Raw genomic sequence first — 27,193 nt, 5'->3', positions numbered from 1 at the left:
CCAGTCTGGGCGCCAGAACCGAGAGAGAAGAAAACCACGCACACACAAATTAATAATAATTTTAAAAAACCAGTCCCCACCCCCTTCCCACAATGGTGCCTCATACACTTCCTCGGTCAAGTTCTCCCCCTTGCTAATTCCCGGGCCACTGACAAAACCCACCAATTCCCTCCACCCCCCCACCCCCCGGCTTTGTCTCCTTCAAACGGAGGCTTCCGGCCCTTTTCTTTCCAGTCACGCTCGTCAACGTCCGAGCCCCGCCCCCTCGCGGACCACGTGCCGGCCCCGGAGCGGCCAATCAGCGCTCTCTGCTGGTTTATGAACGAGTTTGGAAGGCTGGATCCGGAGGAGAAGGGAAGCGAGCAACTGTCTTGGTTGGCGACGATGCGGGCGAGAACGTTGCCCGGGATCGGGTGAGCCCGCAGAGCAGGGCGTGGAGTTGGGCTGGTTTGGGTGGCGGTCGTCTGCCTCCCCGTTTCAGGAGGCTTGGGGGTTTGCGGTAGGGGATGGGTGGTCTGGCGGCCGGCTTGCCAAAGTTGTCTGCCCGAGTTTTTGTGGGGATGGCGCTTCTTAATGGGGGAAAAAAGAGAGAAGCAGCAGCAACTTGGAGGGTAGGTGTAGGGTTTGCAAAAATAAACATGCTACGTTTATTTCTCGAAAATGCTCTAGAAATGGCAGGGAAGACCGCGACGGTGGATTAAGTTTTTGTCGCTCCGTACTTATCTGGAGGGTGAAGTTTGGAGCAGGGAGAGGATCTTTCCCTCAGGATAGTTAATGAAGAAATCTCATTTAGCAAGGTCTCTCCTCGCCCTCTTCCCTATCTATTTTACAAAAAAAAGAGAGTTGTTGTTAGGTAGGATTCTTTTTCTGAGGTAAAGGGAAGCTTAAGCGGAAGAGAAATGATTTATGCTGCACAAGAGGAGAACCTGTAAACTGGGATGAAGAGAATTAGCTTTCCAGATAGTTTAGACTGTATTTTCCATTGACTGCATCTAAACTGGCCAATATAAGAGTGTGTAAAAATATTGGGTTTTAAAAATGTGTGTTTTTTTAAAAAATGAGTCAGATTTTAAAAATCTTTATCATTAAAATGTGTTATGTTTAAATAACATCCCAATATGATGATAGTTCTAATTTAAGATAGCTTATAGTTTGAATGTTTAATTGTAGAATAGAGGTTATTAATGTATGTTAATTCTTTTTATGCGATGTAAGCCAGAATCCTCTTGAGTAAATGATGCCTGCGTAAAGGTGATACTGTCACTGTAGCGGGGAGATTGCCAGTAATTAAAGTGTTCTGGTTCAGACACCCAAGTCACCAAGGGAAAACTTGCCTGAAGAGAAAGGTCTTTGCCTGCTTGCCCAAAGACAGTATAGATGGAGCCAGTCTGGCCTCCTGTGGGAGGGAGTTCCAAAGACTGGGAGCAGCTACAGAGAAGATCACCTCCCATGTCTTGACCAAGTGCACCTGTGAAGGTGGTGAGACTGAAAGAAAGGCCTCTTTTGATGATTTTAACATTTGAACAGGCCAACAGCATCCCCTCAACCACTCCATATGATGGTAGTGGCAGATTGCTGGTAATTAAAGACTCCATGTTTTGTTCCTAGGGCTTGCTCAGCTCCCTTGCAATGCGACTGCAGATGAATTGTGAACGAGTGGGGCAACTGCTTGGATTGAAGCAGGCAATCTCCCCCTGTTACTGATGATGTTACTCTTACGCAGATTCAATTTACTCAACAGGATTTTAGCCAGTGTAATAATTTTTAAGTGTTGCAAATAGGATCCAACAGTTCCTGGACTGAGGCCTCGACTGTATGGAATTTCAAATGCTGGCAAGTCTGCATGAATAGAGGATTCCCAGAGGTGGAATCAGTCTGGGCAAGGAGATGGTGAAAAGTCTGCATTGAGATCAGAACAAGCTAGAACACACTTTTTGAGGGAGGAAAACTTGCTTGACTAAATAAAATCTTTCTACTGACTGAAATCATGCTTGTAATTGAATAAATCCTCCCCCATTAGGAAAATGGGAGAACTGTAGTCCCAAAATATCCACAGTGCCAATTATTTTTCTACTCCCACTATAAAATTAAGATGGATGACACAATGGTACAACTTTCCTGCTATAAAAATAAACTACTGTCATGTTAAGAAGTCCCAAACTTGAAACCGAGGATACGGCTGTTTTTCATTTTAATTGAAGAGTCACAATGATATATTGAATACATATACAAGTGTTGTGCCTCATCATTATGTAGATCTAGGAAAGAGGTTTCCCGGGCAGTAAAGATGTTTGCAGTAAAGATGGCTAGGATGGAGGCAGGAACTAGGGTCCAGTGGCAAGAGGAAAGAAAATTCCTCAAGGGTGAGAAAAAGAAACAGAGCATAGCCCAAGCTGTGTGCTAGAGGAAAACGGACGTTGCCATGTTTCTGGCCAGACTGGCTTTTTAGCTGTGCAATTGCAGGGCCCAGCATTTTCCCTGGGTGCAACATTGACACTTCTGTCGCTCATGAAGCTCTGAAATGTGCAGGAGTTCTGTGGAGTGTAAGGGGAGATACAGACTTCAGACCAGGAAGGGCTGTAGCTTGAGTGTCCAGGATAGCCATTTTGCTTGGTCCATCTCCTGTGTTTTTTTTAAAAAGCATGAAACTGGTTGGAAGACGTGAAGCCTGTGGAGTTGTCTTCACTGGGGAGCTTAAGGAATTGGTTCAGGGGTCTAAAGGAAAGGTGGCACTCTTACAAGCAAGGGGCCTGGAAGTAAAAACTAAGGGGCACAGGGGTTCCTATTTCCAAAACAGAGGTGGCTGGTGTCTTTGTAAGGGAATGGAGAACTCTTGTTAAGTGTGGCGTCCACCACCACTGCAATGCTATGACAAGACACAGCAATTAAAACTTTTTTTTTCTTTGTAACTCCTACAAGCAAGGGTGCTTGTCAAGGTCTGAAACTAAAGAAGCAAGCATGTCCAAGGTGGTGAGCAGCTGGCGAGCGTGGGGAGGGAAGATGATAATCACAGACAATCCACAACTGGCTATTATCACCAAGGAAGGAGAGAGAAGATGATCAGAGGCTTGGCTAGAGCTATCTTCCCCAGTGGTGGAATACAGTGAGCAGTGCGTTGTGTCAAAACAGACAGGCAAACTACATTCTTTGGGATGTAGCTGGCCATTCTTATGAACAAGGGAGGCTTGGAAGCAATAGGCCGCTGCAGCTAGGAAATTTGGGAAGTTATAGTAAAAAAAAAAGTAACTTTTCCAAACTCTGACTCTGTGGAATGAGATTTTGGCTGCCTGTGACATCACAGGTAAAGAAAGAAATGGAGGAGGAAGAGCAGAAAGCTCCGTCCAAGAGCAGGCTGCATTGTACCACCTCTGTCTTCACACAACCCTTTACAAATGGTGGCTTTAGGCCTGCAGCCTGTACTGTGATGTGCTCTGGGAATGCTTATTGCGGCAGTAGTCCCACTTCTGGAACCTCTTAGCTGAGCTGCTAGGATGTTTTTGAATGCTTGCCACTGTCCTGTGGTTTGAGCAATTGGTTAAAGAACACTCCCCCCCCCCCCCCCCCAGTATGTGGCCTGAAGGTCCCAAGTGCAATTTTGAGCAAAAATATGAAAGTCTTGGGGTAGGAAAGAAGCATACAGCTGGCCATTCCAGCTAAAAAGAACGAAAACCAAACAGTTGTTTTCGAGAGCCAACGGTGCCGTGGGCAGTGGTCTTTAGACCGCTGTTGGCCTTTCACTTTCTTGCCCTAAAATTCTTCTAATTATTCTTAATACTTAGGTACAAATAGTATCAGAGGATTCAGCTATAGGATTGGGAACGTGATTCTAAATGGCCCGAGCAGGGAAGGAAAACCTGCTAGGAGCCTTGCCCTTTCGACAGACCCCAGCCAAGGTGGGGCAGAAGGAGAGCGCCCCCCGTGTCTCAAGTTCCTTGAGCGGCAGTAAAATTCCGGTGCTCTCCAAAAGCCGAATCCCACCAGAGTTGAAGCAATCACAGCAGCAGAGTCCACTTCAGCAGGTGAGTATGAGCGAGCTGCTTTTGGCCTTAGCAAAGCACTGCATTCAGTTTTGTTCTGGGAATGTGTTTCTCCTGTGTTGCACCCTGTGTGTGGTCGCATCTGGTTTCCTCTAGAGGTGGAGAGGCAGACCGTGTGGCTTTCTAGAGGCCATTGCACTGCACCTCCCTTGACCACTATTTCAAAGGAAAAGTTTCTAGACCTCATGACTGATGGGAAGAAATGGGAAACCTGTTTGAGGGATGCTTGCTGGAGGCTGGAAATGATGCTCCCAGAAGGGTGTGACTTATATGCCTGTTATGCAGACTCTTAGTGTAGAGTATTTCTGAATAATTGTTAGTAGGCCTGAACTGTGTATCAGAATATGAACTGAAGATTATCTTTCTACTGTAATTATGGGGAAAGTAGGATTTTTCACCTAACCAGATGAGAAACAGTTTAGATGCATGGACAGTCTATAGGACAATGCTGAGCAGGAGAGGATCTCACTTAAAAAAAAACCCCACAGCTAACCTAAGTCAGTTTCTACAAAGATTTTGTGCACCTTGGTGATGCTAATGAGAATACTGTAATTATGTGCCATCTAATCAGTTCTGACTTATAGCAGTCCTTCTCAGGGTTTCCTAGGTGTGGAGAAAGTGGTTTAGCTTTCTCTTCTTCTGAGGGCCTCCTGGGACTGTGCAGCTTGCCCAAGGCCACACAGGCTGGCTCTTCTCCTGGGAGGTGCATTGGGGAACTCTTGCCTCTGGCTGTGCAGCCAGTTGCTCCAGTTCATTGAGCTACCCAGCCAGCCTGCACCTGGCCATTATGTGTCAGCTCAATTAATTGAATGCATTGGAAGATGGATGATACTAACTGGAGATATTGGAATTGCTTTCTGAGAGAGACCTTGGGCTCTGCTTTTGGGGTGGGGGTTTCTGAGCCAATATTGGAAATCTCGAGTTCTGATGGTAAGAAAAACAGAGTTTGGAGATGTTCTCTCTTATTTTGACTATAGCTCCTACAGTTCCACCGTCGTCATTGCTGGCTATGGTATTTCTGGGAGGTGTATAGCATGGAGTGTAGAGTAGAATTGGCCTTGTCATTGGGAATTAGAGGCTGGCTGTTTATCAAACTTAAGCAAACTCATCATTCTCTCTAATTTGGTGGCCCCTTTTGGGTACCTAGGCATGTGGAGTTGGCTGGAGTCAAATCCTCCTGTCTCTCTTGCAGGTATGCCCATCCAGCCCGAACTCAAAAGCAGTCAAGGATTCCAAGATGCCTCCAACGGTTTCAGCTTTGGGTGCTGCAGTTTTGAAACCAGCGGCTGGGTTATTGCCCAAGAGCCTTTCCAGAGAACCTCTGGGGGAGGTGCAGCTGAGCACATCTGGTCAGAGGAATGATAGCAACACATCTGTTGGCAAAGGTAGTTATTACACCGGCCCAGAAATTATTATTATTTTTTAATTGATACAGGTGAATGAATGTGAACCGTCTTTTCCAACTAGTCTTAATGTGATGGAAGGAGTTATCAGAACTAGTCAGTTTCAGTTCATTTGCTATTTGAGTTATGCTGATAGTGAAATAAAGAGGGAAGGTTTCAAGAAGATTAGGGATTTTTAAAAAAATTATTTTTGGGTTGCAACTCTTATGTTTTCCAATATAGCACGATCCTAGCTATGCTGGCTGGGGGATTCTGGAAGGTGTACCCCAGAGAGGAATGTTTCTTGTGTTCTGTATGCAAGACTGCTTCCAATGCGGAACTAAGCCAAGGTGAGGAACCTATGTCCCTCCAGACATTGTTGGACTCCCAATTCACTCAGCTCAATCCAGCATGGCCTGTGGTCCAAGATGATGGGAGTTGTAATCCAAAACCATCTGGAAAGCTACAGATTCCTCATTTCTTGCTAAACCATAGTTTGGCCTTGTGAGAAGAACCCAGATTCATCCTGGCCTGCCACACTTGCCCTTCCCTTCTCAGCCATGGTCACAGAAAGCAGCCCATGAGCTTTTGGTTACATTGCTCATTAGGTGCAACTTTTGATGTCCCCTGGACAAGCTTTTTTAGCCTGAAGAATGTTAAGTGAAAACAAGCCAGCTTCCAACTATCCTTTCTAAAGCTGACTCATTTACTTTAGCCCATAAAATGGATAATTTATAAAGGAAGGAGAAGCTGCTGCTACACTATGTGCCCAAAGTGAAAGCTAGGCATGTTTGCGTAATGGTAAACTCTGGTATAGGAAGTGTGAGCCTAGTCACTGAGTAACCGCGGTTTGGAGTAACAGTAGGACGAACAGTCTGGAATCATGTAGAAAACACGATTGTTTCTAACATGTGCCTGAAGCTATAAAGGTCATTTAGACGGCTGTAAGCAGGGCCTGCCTGCCTGACTCTCAGCCTAACCTGTCTCTTGGTTGTGAACATATTATCTGAGGTTGAACTCACTGTTAACCCTAAGGCTTTATACCTCAAACTGAAGCTTGGGTGTACATGTGTTTTATAACCCTCATCATTGACTGGGATGACCCCAAAACAGGAGAAATTGGGATATTTCGAAATCAAACTGATGTTTTCTTAACTGTAATAAGCTACGTCTTAAATATGATACCTAATTTTTGGGGAGCAGAACCAAGCGCAGTTGAGTTTGTGCCGGATGTGGCAGCTCTTGCCAGCATACTGTCCAACACTGGGCTGACTCACCACATGCTGAGCACGACACAGAAGCCCAGCCTGGCCCGCCGAGTCCCTCTGAGAGGGAGGAGATTGTGCTCCGCCAGCATTGGGGTAAGTCTCCATACTGTACATTGTGATCTTTTGTAACTGTGTGTTGAGCTGTTTTGTATTTGTCCACTGGCTTGAAATACAGAGATCTAGGTACATTAAACCTTTGGGCAGTAATTCAGACTTGAGAGAGGCTCTTGGAAGACTCGAGAAATAGTGTTTAATAAAGGATATCTGAAGTCCTACCCTAGCATGTATAGATTTTTGCCCCTTTGTTTTTCATTGTGCCTTCCTATATAATTTTAGGGGTGGGGTGCATTTGCAGAAGTTCTTGTATGCAGATAATAAGATGTGGCACATAAGTACAGAATCAGTCTGTTGGTTAGGTGGGTGCTGAATGCTGATTTTGATTACCCTCCAAAATCCAAACTTGATCCTAGTCTCATGCTGTCTTGGGACATTGTATGCATATCAGATTGGTTATGTGTTTGGTTGTGACTGTGCATTCATTTGTCTTGTCCCCAAAGCTAAGGAAACTTCATACATTTTTGGTGGCTGAAACTGTGGAAAAGTAGACCAAATCAAAGATCGCTTGCCTTTATTATAGAACACCCTGCACCTAGGCTCCATTTCTGTATTGAAGATGGGATTTTCCTTAAATATGTTCTTCTTTCTCTGTAGACTGCCCGAGGTGCTCCAGCAGCAAATCTAGCTCGTATGTCTCACATTGCCAGATCAACATTGAAAGGTATGACTGGATTTGGCACCTAGGAAGAGAAAATAAATGAGAGAATGACGCTCGACTGCGTAGCTTCCATGTTGCAATTCGGTGCAACTCTGAATTATTTCAGAACTCTGAACCCATTGCTTCAGGCCATGGGCAAGTTGCTCTGAAATGTCTCATGCTTCCTCTGTCTTCTTGTCCCACAACAGATGCAGATCACCCACAGTCTTATAGCCTCACTTTGAACACCCAGGAGCTCAAGGCACTTTCAACTACATTCAAGAATTTTGACTCTCAGGTGGGTAGCCAGTGCTGGTTTGTTTGTTTTTTGTCTTCTCTGATCAGCCCATGATGCTGATGTTGGGTCCAGCTAATCATTGAAAATGGTTGATTAGAAGCTACTCTGTTTTTCGAAGGTCACATGAACATATGTGGAATGGGGTTGGAAGGATCCCGGGGTCTGGCTGTCTGATCTCCTGGAACGCTGATCCTGGTAGCACCCAGCAGTTGGAATTGTATTTCCCTGCAGCCGGTGCCAAAATATCAAAATGTAATCATTTTGCCTGTGGCATTTATGAGTGCTTAGTGATATGCCAGCAGATATGCTAGCTTTTGGAAGGGATCATGGCCCAGTTTGCACTGGATGTCCATGGGACATGTGCCTGGCCTTGAGCTACTTGGAGCGAGGAGGAACTCTTCTTTGCCAGCCCACCCCGACAGACCTCATTGGCCTCCTCTGTAACAGTTGTTACGAGGGGCACTGCCTGAAATAGCTAGTCCTCGGTGCTGCAGCTTGTTAAACTGATACTGGCTTGGAAGAGAGGAATTCAGGCCTCCTGTTATTATATTGCCATGTTCGGACATGAAAGGGGGAAAAAAGAGAAGAAAATCGCTAAGCGATTTCATCGTTCAACGGAGCGATCGCTAAGCGAGGCACCACTGTAATCCGTTCTACTGTAGTTCCCATTGTAGGAACTAATGCAAAGCTGGTTAATCTGTCGTCTACCACTAGGGGGAGATATTTTTAAAACCTAAGATGACTTAGGTTTAAAAAAGGGCAGGAAAGGAGGGAGGGAGGGGACGAACACCTTTTAAACAGAACACCTTTAAAACCAAGCAGCTTTAAACCAAACCAAGCACCTTTTAAACCAATTTTAACAAGTACCAGGCAGTCCAAAGTCCATTTCCCGCTTTCCCCACTTTGTTTGTTCATAAGTCAAAGCTCCGTTTGCATGTCAAAGCAAAATTTTGCGAATGGAGCTGTTTGTAAGTCAAAATGTTCGTATGTCAAGGAATTCGTAAGTCAAGGCTCCACTGTATTGTAACACTCTTTGCTAATCTTTGATGTACCGTAAGAACAATGTTGTTTTTTCTCTCTACATCTTTACATGGTTTTCTAATCCTTTAGATGAATGTTGTTAATGGACTATTCTCAACCCACATTTTTAACCTGCACTTCTGGCAAAACCTGTAGGCAATAATCTCAGTGGCTGTGCCTCTCTGCCCAAAGCTTGAATGCTACCCTTTCATCCTGGCAGTGTGTGTCTGTCTGGATCTGTCTTTTGGTAGTGGGGGCGTGGCGTGTGATGATGCTGTCCCATCTGTGTTTGGGGCTCCTGCCACCAGAATAGAGCTTAGGCGAATCTTTACTGATATCCCCGATTGTCTGACATCAGCATCGGCTGGAGGCGGCGAAGCCCAGCCAGTCAACCGAGAATCTGGGAGTGGGCAAGTGTCCAGATTCGGGAGCCAGGCCCAACGCAGAGTGTTCAAGCAGCGTTATCACGACTGGCGTTCCATTGCAAAGGTGAGGGGGGGGTAGCCTGAATGCCCAATGGGGGTTGGGGAGGGGCAGCTTGTGCCGTTTGTGAACTGCAAGGGGATGCTAGCCAGGCCACAATTCTCAATGAGTAAACCCATCTGTCCTTCTGTTTGGGTTTCTTAATGTATTCCTGCAGTATACAGTGGACCCTCTACTTACAGAATTAATCCGTATTGGAACAGTGGCTGCAAGTCGAAAAGTCTGTAGGTCGAATCTCCATTGACCTACAATGCATTGAAAACCGATTAATCCCATAACTGGCAGTTTTTATTCTATTTTTGTTCCATTTTGGTTTTTTTCTGGTCTGTAAGTCGATTCTCCAGCTGCAAGTCGAATCTAAATTTTGCGGCCAGAGAAGTCTATAACTCGAAAAGTTTGTAAGTCGAGCCGTCTTTAAGTCGAGGGTCCACTGTATAGGAGGCACGGTATCCCTATGGGTCAGGATGCCCCTATCTGGCGCAGGGCTCTCCCTGATGCCTGTTTGTTTCCCCCTCCCCCCCACTTTGCTCCCTAGTGCTCCACCCTCTCTTGTTTGGGGTATCCTGCCCGAAAAGGTTGAAACTTCTGTTCGGGCTGCCGTGCATGAACATCTGTGGCTGCAGCGAATGCCAGACTTGGGAAGCAGCCAGTCCAGCTCTCCAGAGCAGGGTACTGCCAGTCTCTGGAGAGCCATGCTAGCTGCTTTCCTGCTATGGTAAAGCCACAGCAGAATTGGCCAGTGCCCAGGGGCCCAGAGCCAGGCATTGTGGGCAGGGTGCCTAGGAGGTTGCCTGGCACGGGCACTCCATCCCCAGTGCCTGGCACTGAGGAAGGACCCCTTTTGAGCCCAGCCTTGGGCCATGGCTGGTTCTGTGAAGAGCAGCGTTGGCTGCTTTGTATAGCTGGTGTGCCTGTTTCTGGACTGTGTGTGACCACGATGGATATGGCGCATGCACTTCCTCCTTATACAGCAGGAGAGCATGGGCCATTACTGCTGGTGTCTCAGCCTGCATGCTTAAGATGGATGTGTCCATTGGGAGTGGGGGGGCACTCAATAATGCACTCATTTATGATCCTTATTAAATGTAGCAGTAGCTCTAAAATACTACATTCTAGCATAAATCCCCAGTCTAGGAAGGGGGGGACTCCCTGTTACACAGCTGTTTTGCGGCTTTCAAATTTCTGTGACTCTGTTGTCTTTAACAGCAACTTGACTGAGAAAAAGGACACTGCAGGATCATCTTGGAAAGGTGAGTGAGAGCATCTTTCTGTGCTGTTGCATTGGGTGAGCAATTATGTCTGCTGGGTGTATAGTCCCCCCCCCTCCGGGTTTACCAGCTGACCTGCATTCCTGCCCCCATTGTAGTCTAAGATCAGGATCTAAGTCAATGGAGATTCGTTTTAAACTAGAATATGTAGTAATTTCATATAGTTGAAAAACCAAAGTTAGCAAAGGGTATAAAAGAAATTGAAACCACACAGCAAGTTTCAGGAGTAAGTTTTGGATACAGAACATCACTTAATGCCAGCTGCATTACAGGCTTCTGCTCTTTGGCCAACCCTGATAGGTTGCTTGACTTCCACATCTTTAGGACTTTTGGGAGAAACAGGCAACCTATATATATTCCCCCAAAAAGTCCCACAGATGTGGAGGTCAAGCAACTTGTCTGGGTTCTGGCAGGAGAAGAGTCCAAGAGCAAGTCGTAGAGCACGTGTGCATTTCGATCGTAGCAGGCCAAACCCTTCCTTGTCATCCTTCCCTTTCTTGTCCTCAAACTGGTCCTTCATAGGAAGCTTGTAATGGTCGCAAGAAGGCTTGCAGACAGAATATTGTTCAGTTCCTATAATGAGACTGTGTGGTGTGCTCTTGAGTGTAGTTCTTGATTTTCCTCAGCACAGAGCATGAACACCTCAGGCTAGGGCTCACTTCCCTTTCTTCCTTGACACTGTCATCTCATATATTTGCAGAGGAGGAGTTTGTACCAGATCCGGCTGCCAAAGCAAGCATCTTCTCCAATGTAGGCCTCAGCCATTTTGCCTTTGGAGCCAACGGGAAACTGAGCTTGGCCCAGCGGGTGCCGATGAAAGATGTTCGGAAGAATCCTCTCACTAGTGGCGGCACCAAGGTGAACAAAGAAGGGCATGGATGAGTTTCTGTAAAGGTCTGGGTATCTGTTAACCCCTCTCCATCACCATGGTTACCATTGTGGGTGGTGATTGCTGGGTTTAGCACCTATTTTGGACCTGGTTGTGTTGGGTCTGCCTGTCTCACCTACTTCCTGGAATGCTGATGTGACACTTACTAGGTTTCTAGTAGAGGAGGATCCCTTATGATTTCTAGTGTCAGTGGAATGATTACGAGGGAGGTCTCCAGACTAAGATTTTTCAGAGGGCCTGTCAAAACAATATGCTGGGACCTGCAAGAAGATACAGTGGTGCCTCACTTAACGGGCGCCCATTTAACGATGAATCCGCATAGCGATGAAGATTTTGCAATCGCATTGCGATGTTCCCTATAGGGAAAAATCGCTTTGCGATGATGGCTTCCCCCCCATCATCGCAAATGCCCCATTTTTGCACAGCTTGCAATGAGGGGGGGAAGCGATCATCCCAGAAAAGAGCCGGGAGCCATCTTCTCCACTCCAGCCCCTCCCCCTCCCTGCCTTACAGCTGATTGGCGCTGCTCTTAGAAGCTTTCCCAGGCTTGCCCAGCAGATAAACAGGCAGTGGAAATGCACTGGGGAAGCCTCTGAAAGCGGTGCTTTGCCAGGGTGGGGTGTGTGGGGGTGTGGTAGGGGCAGACCCCCCATCCCTCGCGCCCCCCCACAGCAAAGCAGGGCTTTCAGTGGTGCATTTTCACTGCTGAAAAAGCCCCAGGAGGCTTCTGAAAGCGGCGTGAGGGGGGGCCCTGGGGTGGCGGGGGGTGGCGGGCCTGCCCCTACCACACCCCCACCCACACCCACCCCGGCAAAGTGCCGCTTTCAGAAGCCTCCTGGGGCTTTTTCAGCAGTGAAAATGCACCTCTGAAAGCCCCGCTTTGCCGCGGGGGGTGGCGTCTGTGACAAGAAGCTGTACAGGAGAGACCTACAAGCTAAGAACAGAAAAAAACATGTAGCTGGGGAAACCTGGCATGCAAAATGCTGCCGTCCCTGCACCGTCTGATGACTACAGTGGTGTCTCGCATTACGACGTTAATTCGTTCAAGCAAAATCGATGTAGAATGAAAACGTAATGTGAAAAGAACCCATTGAAACGCATTAGAATCTGTTTAATGCATTCCAAAGGGCTGTAAACTCACCGTCCAGCGAAGATCCTCCATAGGGCGGCCATTTTCGCTGCCTGTGCAGCGAGGAATCCATCCCAGAAAACAGTGGGGAGGCATTTTGTTTACCCGGTGGCCATTTTGAAACCGCCGATCAGCTGTTGGAAAATCGTCGTTTTGTGAAGAATCGGTTCCCGAAGCAGAGAACCGATCATCGCAAAGCGAAATTCCCCCATAGGAAACATCATTTTGCGATTGCAAAAAGTTCATCGTAATGCGGTTTCATCGTTAAATGGGGCAATCGTAAAGCGAGGCACCATTGTACTGGACTCTACAGAGTTTAATGAAATTGCTTGGTGGAGCTACAATGCCCAAAATCTCCAAACTGGCATGGCAATTGGGAATTCTGGGAGTTGTAGTCTAGAAAAAGTATATTTCCAGCTCAGATTCCATGCCTGCCATCAACTCATGTTCTTCATATAAAAGTGCTTTCTTAGACAGCCACTTGCAGTTTGATGCAAGATTGGCCTTGGAAAACTTCTGGTTGGGATGCTGAGGTGTCACCTTCAGGAACAGGGCTTGGCCTGGTTGGCCAAGGGGTGCTAATTATTCCTCTTTTTCTAGGGTGAAAATGCGTTTTCCTGTGGACCATGTGCAAGAGTATCCTCAACAGGAAAATTTGGTCGTGTGTCCTGTTATTCCACACAGGGCCGTAAAGGTATCACTTGCCAGAGAGGTGGTGTGTGGGCTATTTGGGGTTTTTTGAGCCTGTTCATCCTTAGAACTGCTTAAAGTTTCCAGCCCCTTGCCGGAGTTTTCTAGGTAAAGAATGCACAGAAGGGACTTACCCTTCCCTTCTTCTTGGGCGACCCCGGGGCTGCGCAGCTTGCCCAAGGCCACGCAGGCTGCCTCTTCCGGGAGGCACAGTGGAGTACTGAACTCCTCGCCTCTGGCTCCATAGTCAAGTACTAAACTCACTGAGTTATCCAGCAAGGTGGTGTCTTTGAACGTCTCTCTTCTCTCTCTCTCTCTCTCTTTTCCATCTTATAGGACTGGAAAAGTCACAGTCTTCAGGAACCGAACTAACAAACACACCCGGCAACAGATGTTTAGTTGTTGACTGTTCACCCTATGGGCTGGCTAGGAGGATTCCCGTTGCCGGCACACAATCCTTGGTTTGTAGAGCTTGGCATAGTTTCTGTTTTAGACTACAGTTCCCAGAACCTCCTAGCTAGGCGCATTCTGGGAGTTGACAAAAAGGGAACTTCCACAAGTTTGGAAAGGGGGAAAGGATGTCCACAGTTTGTAACTCGTCTCTAACTGAGAAATGGATGGCCATTTCCCAGCAGGATGTGGGCAAGTCCTTGGATTTGTGGGTTTCAGGAACAGGAAAAACAGGGCTCCTTGGTGTTTCCTTTATTGCTCGGGGCCCAGCTGTCTGACAGTTGTAACTATCCCTACTCTCCACCCATCAGAGGGGACAGATGTCACTGTGGCAGCGAGCTTCCATGCTGACTTCCAGTGGGTTGCTGGGTTGAATAGACAAAGCACTGGCTTTTGATTCATAAGTCCTCTCTTGTCAGGAGTGTTGAATGTGTGACACTCCGTCAGAGCTTGGAGATGTTGTTTTTTTGGACTGCGGCTCTGAGAATTCCCTGGTCAGCTTGGGTCCTATGACTTGTAGTCTCCCCCCCCCCCCCAAATTACCTTTTCCATACTCCAGATGTTGTGGAGTTGCAACTCCCTCAACTAGTATTGCCAGTTATGAGGAATGATGGGAGATGTAGTCCAGTTGCATCTAGAGGATGTCACGTTTCTAATTCCTGCTGCATACCTAGGAGCCTGTTGTATTTGCCTTTCTTGCAAACTTGTCTGGCTGTTTAAAATCACCTTTGGAGGTCCTTCTCTGTGTGTCCCCTACCTTCACAGATGAACCTTCAGGGGGTCAACTGAAGACAGGGCCTCCTTGGTTGTGGCAGACGCTTCCCAGAGAGGTTTGACTGACACCCGTGCTCGCAAGTTCAAAACTGTACTCTCTCTCTCCCTCCCTCCCAGTTTTTTTTAATGAACAATTGTTATGCTTTTTGAAAGCTGTGCCTTATTTATAGCATTTTTGTTTTCAAAAACTGTTGAAAGTTTTTATCTTGGACATTCTTGAATGAGTAGAAACTCTATAGTTTGTCTTTTTTTAAAAGGAGAAACAGATGAAGTTTAAATGAAGTTCATTTGGAACTTTCTTAGGCCAGGTGACTCGAGCGGTCCATCTGTGGTTCTCCTGGCCTTAGGCAGATGTCCTTCTCAGCATGGCCACCCAAGAGCCTTTTAAAACCTGCTTGCCACTGAGCTACCCAAGCCCTCTTTAAGTTGGTAGTTTTTGTTAAGTTCTGTGCCTTGATCAGCTCAGGCTCTGAATGCTTTCTCTTGCAATTAAACAGCGGCGCAGCCCCTGGACATACGGCCGTGTGCCTACTTCTTTTTGCCCAAAGCTGAGGAGGGGGGCTGCCCAGCATCTAACAGAAACACAGCAGGTAAGTGGACTTTAATCTTCTGACATGTGCTAATAATAGACTAACTGCCTGAGAGTGCTTAACTCCAAAACATTTCAGTTGTCTTAGTCCTTCTCAGATGTTCTGTCTTTGGAATGACTAGCTATTGAGATATTGACTGATCTGGAGCTAATTAGCTATTGGATGCCTGCTTTGTACATTGTTAATTCCATTGATTCTTCCGAGTGCTGGGCAAAATGCAGTAAGGGTCTGGATAACTCTTGTGGTAGATCAGTCATCTATTTAATTCAGCACCTCTGTTGGGCTGGGCAGATTCCTCACAGCAGTGTTCAAGCGGTGGCACCTTTTGAAAGATCATGTTAATATTTATCCCTTGTTTTACAGTTACAGGTGGCTGGTGCTAAAATAGGTTGTATAAATGAAGGCTAGCACTTTACCTTCCTAGAATTGCTACCAAGAAACTTTTCTGCTGTTTACTTGAGTCTTTGGTGTGTGCATGCGTGTGTGTACGTGCATAAATGGTACCTTCCACAGAACTTTGTCTTGCTGGATCTTTGAAGGGCGAGGGAGTTTGTAGACTTAGTAACTAATTGGTAACTACGGTACGTGTTTGTATTTAATGTATAAATATTTTTGGCAGGTGCTGATTCTCATGAATACCCTTTAAAGCTAGGCTGGGGAACCTATGATATGCTAATTGTTGATGGGTAAAGACTCTGATCATCCTTTGCTCTGGGCCGGCTGTCTGGGGCTGACAAGAACTGGGATCCACTGATATCTACCATGTTTCCCCAAAAATAAGACAGGGTCTTGTATTAATTTTTGCTCCAAAAAACTCATTAGGGCTTATTTTCAGGGGATGTTTTATTTTACAGTCATCTTATCTTCTTCTGGTTGCTGCACAATGGTGGAGAGTGGGGTTTAACTTAACTAGCTTATTTTGGGGGTAGTGCTTATATTACGAGCATCCTGAAAAATCATACTAGGGCTTATTTTCAGGTTAGATCTTATTTTCAGGGAAGCAGGGTAGAAGGACATATTTTCTCCCAGCCATGCTTTAAAGCAGTGAGTGGTTCCTGACCTTGGGTAATCTAAGTATTCTCAGACTGCAATTCCCGGAAGCTTTCACTACCAGCTGTACTGGCTAGGGTTTTTGGGAGTTGCAGTCCTAGAATATCTGGGTTACCCAAGGTTGGGAAACACTGCTTTAAAAGGATCCTTGGCTGTAGAAAACGACTAGGAGCGATCACTGGGCTGGCCGTAAAGAGGGAGCAGGGATCGAAACTGGTATCAACCAAAGCAACAAAGGGCAGGGCTGCAAAAAGTGCTAGCACACCTGTTGTCTTTCCTAGGTTATGTCAGAGGCCAGCGTCGCCCCACAGATAACCTCCCCTGGTGCCAAAGAGGAGGGCACTCCCTCATCCTGGGTAAGTGCTCATAACGGGGGGGGGGGGGGACGGACAGGGAGGGTCTTGTCTGTGTAGAGCAAGAAGGGCGTTTTGGATTTCCATTGCTGAAATGCCTTTAGTTCATATGCTGAAACTTCTTCGTGAGAATGCCTGATATAAGGCTCTTGGGTGGCACATACCTTTTTACAGTCGTGTAAGGTTCCTAAGTTGTATCTGTAATGGATAGATACTAGTTGCTAGAAAATAGGTGCTGCAAAAGCAGACATCAAGGAACTTAAACGTTGAAATAGTTTGTGCGGTAGTCAGAACATGAATGTTCCTCCTGGACAGTTGGAACGAAACAGATCTCTGTGGATGAAGATTATCTTAATTATGTTCAGAAAAGGAGGACACCATTTTAACAAAAATGTTAGAAACCACGGCTGAAACTTATATACTGCAGTAACCCATAGTAAGCTTTTTATCTAGAACGAAAACTCTCCTGCTATGCATGTGCCACGGGATATTTCCCCCCCCCCCCAAAGGCAAGGAAAGGCACTAGCCAGCCGCCACTGGCTGCCCAGCAATGTGGTTTTTGCCCAGGGCGTTTGTTTCAGCAGCTCCCTTTTCACCACACATGGAGCAGGTTGCCTTCGCTCTCTGCAGGGCTGGCTTGTCCAGCCAAGTGGCTGGGCAGCAGCCGCAGCAGCACAGACAGCACCAGGGAGCACATGTGGGCAGCAGAGGCAGCTGTGGGGAGTCTCTTGGCCCGACTCCTGTCACTGCTGTCCCTGGCCTCAGCTGCTACCCAGCCATCCGCTGGACAAGCGGGTCCGGTGGAAGAGGGAAGGGCTCTCTTGCCAAGCCCAAGGCTTTTACTGTGCTTAACAATGGGACCCAGGGCACGCTGGGAAAAGTGCAGGAGGGCACACGTCGTGGGTAGTGACAAAAGTGACTTCTGACTGACACCGGTTTGAGGCAAGTATGGAGTTCTGGCCCAGACTTAACCAAAACTGATACTTCCCAGCACTAGGGTAACAACGAAAGAAGAGAAAATCGTAAAAAATCATCATCTGCTACAGGTGCCCATATCATTATCATATGCGACTTTATTTAAAAAAAAACTTTTGAGGAAATACGTTTCAGTGCTCCCTGGAGACTTCCAAAAGCAGCAGTATTCAAATTAAAGATGCTGGGAGGAGACTCACCCCACCTCCAAAAATGAGAAAATAAAATCTGGGAAAAACGTTCCCTCTAGGTTTCTGTCCCATTGCACAGGAGCCTTGCTTCGTCTCTGTCGGGTGGGCAGGGCTTAATTTTAAAGAGGAAGTAGACAAGCCGGCTGCCTGTGTGCAACCCTGACATGCCGCTCAGAGGGAATATTGATTGGGAAGGATGTCTAGGCACTTCCATGGGGTTTTTTTTTGGAGGGGAGCAGTGTAAAACATATTTAAACTGTACGATCAACCTCCAACAGGTACTTCAGGCAAAACCATGACCCCCTAGCCTTACCAAAGTTGCACCTCTGCTAAGAGAAAAGTCTACAACCGTGCTCCCTCTGAATGGAAGTAATGCTTGTGGTGCCCAAGTCTCCCTAAGGAGCGCTTAGCACTCAATCAGAGAGTTCCACAGGCCACATACCTACCACCTTTGCACTGAGGCAAGTCCCAAGACCTCAGCAGTGCGTAGCGTAAGCCCTTTGAAACAAGTCTGACCTTAAAAGAGCACTTTACTTTTATCCAGTACTTTGCAAGTACAGACAGATGGGCTTTGTGATTCCTTAGAACTCACAACAGCTCAGTTAGGTAGGACTCTTAAAGATAGCTAGTTTGTGACCCTCTCCACTCCCTGGATTTAGCCAGACCCTCTTGTTCAAGAGACCGGTCCTTTATAAGGATTTTTATAATTATTTTTTATTAGCAAAATAGAGTTTCATAGAATCAGTTTATATTGCTCAAGCTTTAGCATAAAGAACATATTCAAAGATAATCCCCATTAAAATTAAAAACACTACTAAGTGGGCTACCCTCACCTCCTCCTTTCTCTTCACTTACATTCTTTCTCCTTCAAGCCACATGCTTAAACCATCAAGTTCTTTTTCTCTCCCATCATCATGGAATCAAACTTTTCCCACATAACCCATCGTCCATTTTCTACATTTTCTAACTCCTCCCTTCTTGACACTTCATGGCTGTTAACCAATTAGCCTCAAGGCAGGGGCAGTAACACCTTCTTCCACTCTCAATTCCCATGAAGATCCAGGTGTTTTATCTCTTCTCCAATTCGCTCAGAATGTTGAGTCTTTCACGGGCCTCTTTGTTCAAGCTTCAGCTTTATCTCGAACCACGTTGTACTGGTCTTCAGAGAAACACTCTCGTAGTATTGAGAAAAACACATTCCAATGTCTCTCAAATCATCTCCACACAGAACCTGTCTGACTCCATCTTACATTTCTCTGCTTACCTATCCCACTTCTTCAACTCCATCACAATGCTCTAAAAGGCCCATACGGTGATGATACGGATGTGTTGGGAGGTGATGGTCTTCTATGATTTACTCTTCTCTCTTTGCTATAGTCCCGGGAAGTATCAGTTTTGACTAGATATGGTTCTAATGTTTTAGTTATGTGCACTGGCACCAGAATTTTTGAAACTGTAAAAATTTGGGATTTCTGAATATCTGGAATTCTATTACCATCAATATGAATACTACATTGTCATTATTATCCCCTTAAAAAACACACAAAGCAGGAAAATATTTTTGAAAGGGCTTCCTTGTGTCTTCTGACACCTTCCCCAAGTGATTGTGCCAAACAAAAGGAGTGCTCCCCAACAGCTAGCAGGGCCTAGGAGTGAGCGTGCACCTTCTTTGAGCAGCCGTCGGAAGAAGGGAAGAGGCAGAAGTGGCTGCCCAAGTCCGACCTTGGAACAAAGGCTTCTTTGCCAACCTGTGGCAGAGACACCCCCCCCACACACACACACACCGTACTCTTCCCTGCTGCTCTTCCATTGCTGAACAAGGCAAATACTGTAGCTTTAACCCATGGAAGGAATGTGTCCTTTCCCCTCCTGTACAGGAAAAGGTGGCTGTGCGGCTCTTTGATGAAGAGGTGGCTGCATCGGTGAGGAGAGGGCCAGCTGTGCCTGTGATCACCCCAGAAATGGGAAAGCTCCAGGTAGGAAATGGAAGTAGAGGGAGTGACAAGGGTAACCGAGAGCGCCTCTCTTTCCTGCCCAGAAGACTTGAGTGCCCAAGTGTTGCCCAGATCTTCCTTGTTCCTTGCGGTGGCTCTGGAGAGAGCCACCACTCTGGCCCAGCAGTAATTCTGCAGCTCGGGAGATCCCGCCTCTAGGCCCCAAAGGGAGGCATCCCATCCATGCCTGTTGGGCTAGTTGTTCTCTTCGAGTTTAACTTATTTCTCCAGATGGTTCTTTTACGGATACAGCCGGGACCAAAGGAGAGCCAGGTACACTCTCTTGAGCTCAGCTCCTTGGGTGAAATGTGAGATTAAATGGTAAATAATGTTTGCCAGGAATGATGCTTTGGATCTGTTGACTAAAAAGGGGTGGTAAAGTTTTTCGGGCAAGCGAAACCCATAGGCAGGAAGGGGCAGCCCTCTGAGTAAATGCAGAAGGGACGAGTGAGAAACCTTCCATTTTGGATTTAGCAGGGAATAGTAAGATTGGCATAAACCACAAAGTTTGTAACAGAGAAAGCAAGGAACTGTTGAAGTGAAAGGGTCGACCAGGCTGTTAAGGAGGATGTGCTAGACTTGGGCGTTCTGAGCTCCTGTGGTCGAGAATTTCATTCGGCAGAAACGGAGAAACTGCACTTTCACTTCTTTGGAAAAAAGTCTATCCAGGGTTGCAGAGAGAAGCATGAGAACATCTCTTTGGCATACTGTTGCTCCGGTTGTATCTCTGTATACAATCCAGCCCTTGCTGAAATTTTCCAGACTTAGAACACAAGTGTAGAAATGTACAATATTGGCTGACTTGGAAAGTTTCCCGTTCACTTTGAAATTCAGGATGGAGGAGCAAATGTGTCTGTGATGTTGCCTTTAGGTGAAACCTAAAATGGGGGTTGAGCTCTGAGGATCTGCCCAGGTGTTGCCCTTTTGTTGTCTTACTCCTCTAGCGTATTGAGCTCCTTGCCGAGCTCTTGCAGCAGGAGATGAACAGCGGCATGGGCCCTGATGTTGCCCCTTCACTGGAGAAATTGCACAAACTCTTGTCTGCTCGCTCCTCGCCTGCTTTGGAGGCTCCCCAGCCTGGCCTCCCCTGCACACCTCTGCAAGATCCTAGATCCGATGCCTGCAAGCCGACACCCGGATCTGCTCCGACAGCCCCACCTGAACCTGGCACAACGCTCACTGGCCAGCACCCTGTCTGTCCCAATCCCTCTGTGCGTTTGGTCCAGCTCCCTTCATCTAATACAGGTAATTCAGGTAAGGCAGATGGTCTTGATTCCTCTGCCCTGGGGGTCAAGAATGTGATGCTGAATGAGCAAAATTCAAAACATTTACTGCTTTGAATTACAGTTCCCAGAATCCTCCTGTCAGCTGGTGGGCTCACACCGCAGTCCAAAGAAGTCACTTTTCCAAGTGGTCAGTGATATATATATCCTGGGTGGGCTATAGACTGGAATTGCCCTTCTTGAGAAGCTTAGTTTTTGTTGTCTCTGCAAATATGGTTTCATAAAACGAGTGGCACCACGAGGCCTTTGTTACAGTGTTGATTAAACTATAGCCTTTGTTTTCACATTAGCATAGAAATGCTGCCACTTCCTGATTGCACCTGTAGACTTTCCACTCCTGTTACCGCTTGCTGGGTCTATGTAAGGTTTGGTTGGGTTAGGCATATCCTATCATAACTTGAAACCCTTGGAGGTGCATTTGTTCAGAGGCAATGAAGGGGTACTTTATGGAGTCTGGTGCATTACATGATTTGAACAGATGCAGCACAGTGACCCAGACAATGAGCTGGGGTAGTCCTGACTCAGGAAGGTCAGGGCAAGGCTCACAGCTTGTGGCTCAGCCATGACCTTGATTGGCAACTAGTTTTTAGCCCTGCCTCTTTGTCATATACTTCATCTGTCACATAGGGCAGCTCCTGACCTCCATTATAGAATCATTGATTAGGATTACTGGGCATGTATATTGGACATAATAAATAGAGTCTATTTTAAAATTAGTGTGGCGGGGTCCTGGTTTTTTTGGGGGGGGGGTTAAATATGATATCCTGCCTTTCAGCTCAGAGCCAAATCCAGTTGTTAGCCCCTTTGAGAATGGAAACATTGAATCAGTGAGACTTTACTAAACAATTCATATAAATCTCATGGTAAATCTCATTATCTCAATTCTGCAGGAGTAGAACTATAAATGCAACAAAAATTAAGCATAGATACTCCAATAAATGTTGGAAATGTAATACTGGAACTACATCTTTGAAACATGTGATCTGATCTGGGCTTATCCAGCAATTTGTTCATTTTTGGTTGCATGTATTAATGCAGAATTGGAGAAATCTTTGGTAGTTACGGAGATTCATGTTCTCTTAAATTCTATTTCTATCCCATGTGGTCCAACAAATAGGAAACAGAAGTGGACTTTATAAGCCCTTATTAATATTATTTATACACTGGCCCTCTCCCCATAAGGGACTCAAGGTGCCTCACAACAACTAAAACTTTAAAAATGGTCAACAGTTTGAAAGTACTATGTAAATATTATGCTAAAAACAGTTAAACATATATCAAGATTAAAAAGAATTTTAAAACATATTTAAGAACCTGTAAGTTAATGAACTGAGCATTCCCGAGACACTTGTGGTGGCTAGGAGACTTACACTCTGCCCTTGGAAGGATGAGCATGCCCCATGATGTACAGCCCCACTGACTATACACCATGTTCAGACGATCTGTTAGCCCTAGCTGCATTTGAGCACATATCCTACAGATGCTAATTGCATGAGGACATTTACTTGGATATCTGGAAGGCCTTTACTGATTTGTATGTTTAATTTGAGATGTATGGAGTGACAGTTACCATTATAGCATAGGCATCCTTCAGTCTCAAGAGACTATGGTCTCGTGCCCTTATAGTCATATTTTAAATTTATAATGGTAGTTTATAGTGAATACTAACATTATTGTATTTATTGTTCTTATTGGGGGTTTTCTGTATTATATTTTCTTCTTTGTTAGTTCAATTTAATTTTGGTTTTAAATTAAGTCTGAAGAAAATTTTTTTAAAAAAAGAATAACCATAGAAACTTTAGGAAGAATGACCTTCAGTAATAATGAACTTTTAAATGTATGTATTCTCGAAGGGTTTCGCAGCTGGGATCCGATGGTTGTTGTAGGTTTTTCGGGCTGTTTGGTCGTGTTCCGAAGGTTTTTCTTCCTAATGTTTCGCCAGTCTCTGTGGTTGGCATCTTCAGAAGACAGGAGTTAGGATACAGACAGAGTTCTAACTACTGTCCTCTGAAGATGCCGGCCACAGAGACTGGCGAAACGTTAGGAAGAAAAACCTCAAGAACATGGCCAAACAGCCTGAAAGACGTACAACAACCATTTAAAATTTATATTTATTTTGCATTAGCCCTTATTAAAAACTTAGGCAAACATTACTAAACTTAGTCTGGGAACCTTAAGAATAGCCATGTGGGAGGGTGCCAGATAAAATACCACCCAGGTGGGAATCCCAGAGGTGATTCTGCTCAGAGACCATGAGGGACAGCCTGTTGGCCTGGCTGCTAAATATGCTGTAGCTCAAGCCTCCTCCCGTGTTGCTCCTTGCTTGCCTTTGTAGACCAGATGAAGCACCGGCTCAGTGAGGTCCTCCGCGCCCCTCAGCACTTCTTGGAGGCCTGCCTGAATGACGAGTGCGCTTTCTATACTGCCCGCGTCCCTTCCTCCACCCAGCCATCCATACAGCGGTGTAAGGAGCCTGTGGCAAAAATGCTGGATGCCCTCGATACTGTGGTAAGATCCAGAGTCCTAAGGCATTTCAGGCTACTTCAGCCTCAGATAAAAATAAAAGGGTGAGATTTTTAATGACATGGAGACGGTTCCTGTTGCGTGTCACTGTCTTCTGTCTAATGTTTTGCGAAGAAGGAAGGAGAACTTGATCAAGCCTGGATTTCCAGCTGGTGAGATGCTCCTTCCTGCTGAGCAGGACATTTCAGAGGACTATGGCTTAGCGACTGACTTCATGTCACACTAAGCTCCCACCTGGAATGGTCCTCTTCATTCAGCCAAAGTAACAGCATATATTTCCAGGACTCAGAGGATCTAATCTGGGAAACTGAAATATGCTGTGACTCTTTGGGGAGGCTGAGGCTCCTGGTGTTTTTTTGAGAGAGAGGTTGTGTTGGAGAAAATAACAATCTTGCATGCAACCTAACACTGGGAAGTGGGCTTCACAGACTAACATAATTATGCCTTGTTACTAATCTATTATAGAGTCTTTTTCCCTCAGGCTTGACGTAAGTTTTTGCCCCCTCTTCCTGTTTGCTTCTATTGTTTGTTTATCTCTATCTCTTCCTCTCTGTTTTCCTCTCTGACTTTTGACTGGAGTAGATATGCTCTTTCTCTGCTCCTGCCTCCAATCATGTCGTTGCAATAGTGCAGCAAGACTCTCACATGGTTGAGGCTACAATTTGTTTCTTTTACCTTTCTTTTATTCTTCTGATTGTAGCTGAAGATCAACTGTAAGTAAAGATGCCTTTTCTTTTCCACTTAAACTAATTGTAGAGTGGTTTTTATATACAGTACAAAGCGTTAGTTACTGTGAGAAGAAAGGGCCTGGGTGGAAGCTGGAGCTGTTAACCATTCTTCACATTACACCTGTGCTGCAAATATTTGTTTATTTGTTGCTTGTACTTTATGTTTTGCTAACTAAAAGGAATCAACCAAAATTCCTCCAACAGGAATTACATTTTGGGCAGGAATTCCCAGAATCCTTCACTATCTATACTGCCTAGGGTGTTTTGGAAGTTGTGCTCAATAGCAAACAAACAAGTTACTTTTCTAGTTCATGGACCCCACCAACTAGTATGGCCGGATATGCTGGCTGAGAGATTCTGGGAGTCATAGTCCCCAAAAGCGAGTTTTCCCACACTCTGGAGAGAGAGAGAGAGAGAGAGAGAGAGATGTTCTGTCCTGTGCTGCTGCTTCTGAAAGGGCGCTAAAGCTTGAACAACAGTCTCTTCATCCTCTTTTATTTACACCTCGCAGGTTATATTTCCCACGGCATAATATTAAAAACCTGAATGCCACCTTAAATAGTTTGTAAAAGAGTTAGTAGTGGAGGGAGCCCTTTTGTGTCTAGATTCACCAGGGAGAACTTAACAAGCCTCAGTGTGAAGCCACTGCATGAATTCCATATTTGGGGGAACCTGATGGCTCGTTCAGTGGCAAGCTACCATCAGCTCGTCCCCTGTGCTTCTTTAAAATTTTCAGCTTTTGGGCATCGTTGAATATTCTCTCTTCCTATGCCCCTCTTCACAGCTCTTGTGTGAAAGATCCTGTTTCTAGTTAAAATCAACCTGCCACTGAACATTTCTTTATAACAAACCCAAGCTCTCAAAATGCCTGGCAAAGACTACAAATTTAGCGAACCATTCCCTTGGGGTTCTAGTTATACTCAAAGCTGTCCTGTGTGGCAGAAAAAACAGTGGTACTAACAGATGCCAGCGATCAGTCATGATTACCTATATAAACTGATGCTTGTTGTCCCTGCTTGGACACTCTGGCTGCCAACCTGTTAATCCAGTAACAACAGTTTTGTCCTAAGTTAAATAGAAGATTTTAACACTGTGAGTCTGTTATGTTATGTTTTAGGTTATATTTTATCCCGCCTTTTTCATTAAAAACATGCAAGGCAGCGTATGTAATTAAAAACCAGTATTTAAAAGCTAAAATTAGTAATTATACAAATATTAAAAAATAATTGAACAGGTATTATATTAAAATGGTGAATAAAATCAATATTAAAACACATTTAAACAAGGGAGTGCAACAATCCATTTAAAATCCCTCTCGGATCACCAGTCATTAAGGGAAAGCTGGCCTGGAGAGAAAGGTGTTCACCTGTTTGTGGAAGGACAGCAAAGAGTAGGTCAGCCTGGCCTCCTGCAGGAGGGAGTTCCAGAGTTTGGGAGCAGCCACAGAGAAGGCCCTTCTCCTGTCTCCCCACCAAGAGCGACTGTGAAGGTGGTGAAACTGAGAGAGAGGCTCCCCTGATGATCTTAATGCCTGGGCAGGCTCAGAGAGGGAGATTTTTTGAGATAGCTTGAACCCAAGCCATTTAAGGGCTTTATAGATTAAAACCAACACTTTGAATTGTGCCCGGAAGCGGACTGGCAGCCAGTGGAGCTGCTGTAACAGGGGAGTTGTATGTTCCCTGTAAGCCGCCACAGTCAACAAACTGGCTGCAGCATTTTGGACCCACTGGAGTTTCTGAACACATTCCAAAGGCAGCCCCACATTGAGTGTGTTACAGTAATCCAGCTGAGATGTGACTAGGGCATGTGTCACTGTGGCCAGATCAGACCTCTCAAGAAAAAATCACGGCTGGCACAGTAGTTTTAACTCGTGGCCACTGCTGACACCTGGGCATCCAGGCTCAGAGATGAATCCAGGAGCATGCCACCCGAGCTGCGCACCTGTGTTTTCAGAGGGAGTGCAACCCCATCCAGCACAGGCTGTGTCCCTATTCCTTGATCTGCTTCGTGACTGACCAGGAGCACCTCTGTCTTGTCTTGATTAAGTTTCAGTTTATTCACCCTCACCCAGCCCATTGCTGATACAAGACACTTAATTGGAACTGAAACAACTTCCTTGGATTTAAATGGAAAGAGGAGAGAGAACTGGGTGTCATCATTGTACTCATCATACCAAACCCTAAAACTCCAGACAACCTCTCCCAGTGGTTTTGTGTAGATACTACATAGCATAGGGGACAAAACAGATCCCTGAGGGACGCCACAGGCCAAAGGCTAGGATGTAGAACAGGAGTTCCCCCAGCACCATCTTCTGAGTTCTCCCCTCCAGGAAGGAGTGGCGCTCCCGTAAAACAGTGCCTCCAAGTCTCATCCCAGAGAGACGGCCCAGAAGGATACCATGGTTGATGGTATTGAAAACTGCTAGAGGTCCAGCTGAACCAACAGGGACCCCCCCCCCCCGTCCAGTTCCCAGTGTAGGTCGTCCACCAAGGCAACCAAAGCAGTCTTTTTATTTCGGTTTCATGTCATTTAAGACTCAGGCACTCATCTCCAACCTGTGTTGGGTCAAATGTGCAGGGACAATGTGTTTTCCTGACCATGTTGTTCATGTCTCTATAACTTAATGCTTCTTGCTCTTTTTCCCTGCCAGCACTTTATACCCATCTCATCACATCAGTCTCGGTTGGTGGAAGAGGAGAGGTCTTTGTCTTCCTGAAGGTCATGTAGGACCTAGAGGCAGTGCATTCCTGTTCCTCATGAACAATGTATTGGTGGATTAAATCCACCTGCAACAATTGCTACCCTCAGATCTTACCATCCTCAGATTTCACTGGGACCCTGAATACCTGCAGGCTTGGCAGAGAGAGCCAGGAACTGAAATCCATTCTTGTATTTGAAACCTTCAGGTGCCTGGCAGGGGAAAAAAATAGATGGTGCACGTGAAAACAGAAGGCTGGCCTTGGGGAAAGGAAGCTTGTTAAAATACAAGGCGCCTTACTATTAACTGTTTGTAAACACGAATTTCTTTTTTTTTAAAGGATAATTAAATAATTTAAATTAAAATATC

The 27,193-nt window shown here is 45.8% G+C and overlaps 1 protein-coding gene across 4 annotated transcripts; it reads left to right on the top strand.

Annotated features, from left to right (window-relative positions):
- The first annotated feature begins 282 nt into the window (after positions 1 to 282).
- TROAP (trophinin associated protein) lies at positions 283 to 27,193 on the top strand. Of its 4 annotated transcripts, none has more exons than XM_020783151.3 (17): positions 283 to 413; positions 3,780 to 4,019; positions 5,230 to 5,422; positions 6,623 to 6,780; positions 7,399 to 7,465; positions 7,651 to 7,739; positions 9,118 to 9,248; positions 10,449 to 10,492; positions 11,211 to 11,368; positions 13,129 to 13,222; positions 13,555 to 13,679; positions 14,940 to 15,032; positions 16,364 to 16,438; positions 19,476 to 19,574; positions 20,537 to 20,837; positions 23,211 to 23,383; positions 26,777 to 27,193. In XM_020783151.3, exons 2-17 carry the CDS (start codon positions 3,831 to 3,833, stop codon positions 26,840 to 26,842), a joined length of 2,055 nt encoding a protein of 684 aa, XP_020638810.3. In that variant the 5' UTR covers positions 283 to 413; positions 3,780 to 3,830; the 3' UTR covers positions 26,843 to 27,193. The 4 variants fall into 4 exon arrangements, with proteins under 4 accessions (XP_020638810.3, XP_020638800.3, XP_072847069.2 ...); XM_020783141.3 differs by having other exon boundaries at positions 20,537 to 20,846; XM_072990968.2 differs by lacking the exons at positions 13,129 to 13,222; positions 13,555 to 13,679 and having other exon boundaries at positions 20,537 to 20,846.

The sequence above is a fragment of the Pogona vitticeps genome, chromosome 2, assembly GCF_051106095.1.
Source record: "Pogona vitticeps strain Pit_001003342236 chromosome 2, PviZW2.1, whole genome shotgun sequence".
NCBI lineage: Eukaryota > Metazoa > Chordata > Lepidosauria > Squamata > Agamidae > Pogona > Pogona vitticeps.
The sequence above is the reverse complement of the archived record's forward strand: the minus strand, read 5'-3'. Positions and strand labels throughout refer to the sequence as shown.

Bases quoted from the DNA above. Each gene is read 5' to 3' on its own strand.
- TROAP (XM_020783141.3), top strand. From the start codon at position 3,831: ATGGCCCGAGCAGGGAAGGAAAACCTGCTAGGAGCCTTGCCCTTTCGA. The intron at 11,369-13,128 runs GTGAACAAAGAA...CTCTTTTTCTAG, and splicing joins TCACTAGTGGCGGCACCAAG to GGTGAAAATGCGTTTTCCTG. The intron at 15,033-16,363 runs GTAAGTGGACTT...TGTCTTTCCTAG, and splicing joins ATCTAACAGAAACACAGCAG to GTTATGTCAGAGGCCAGCGT.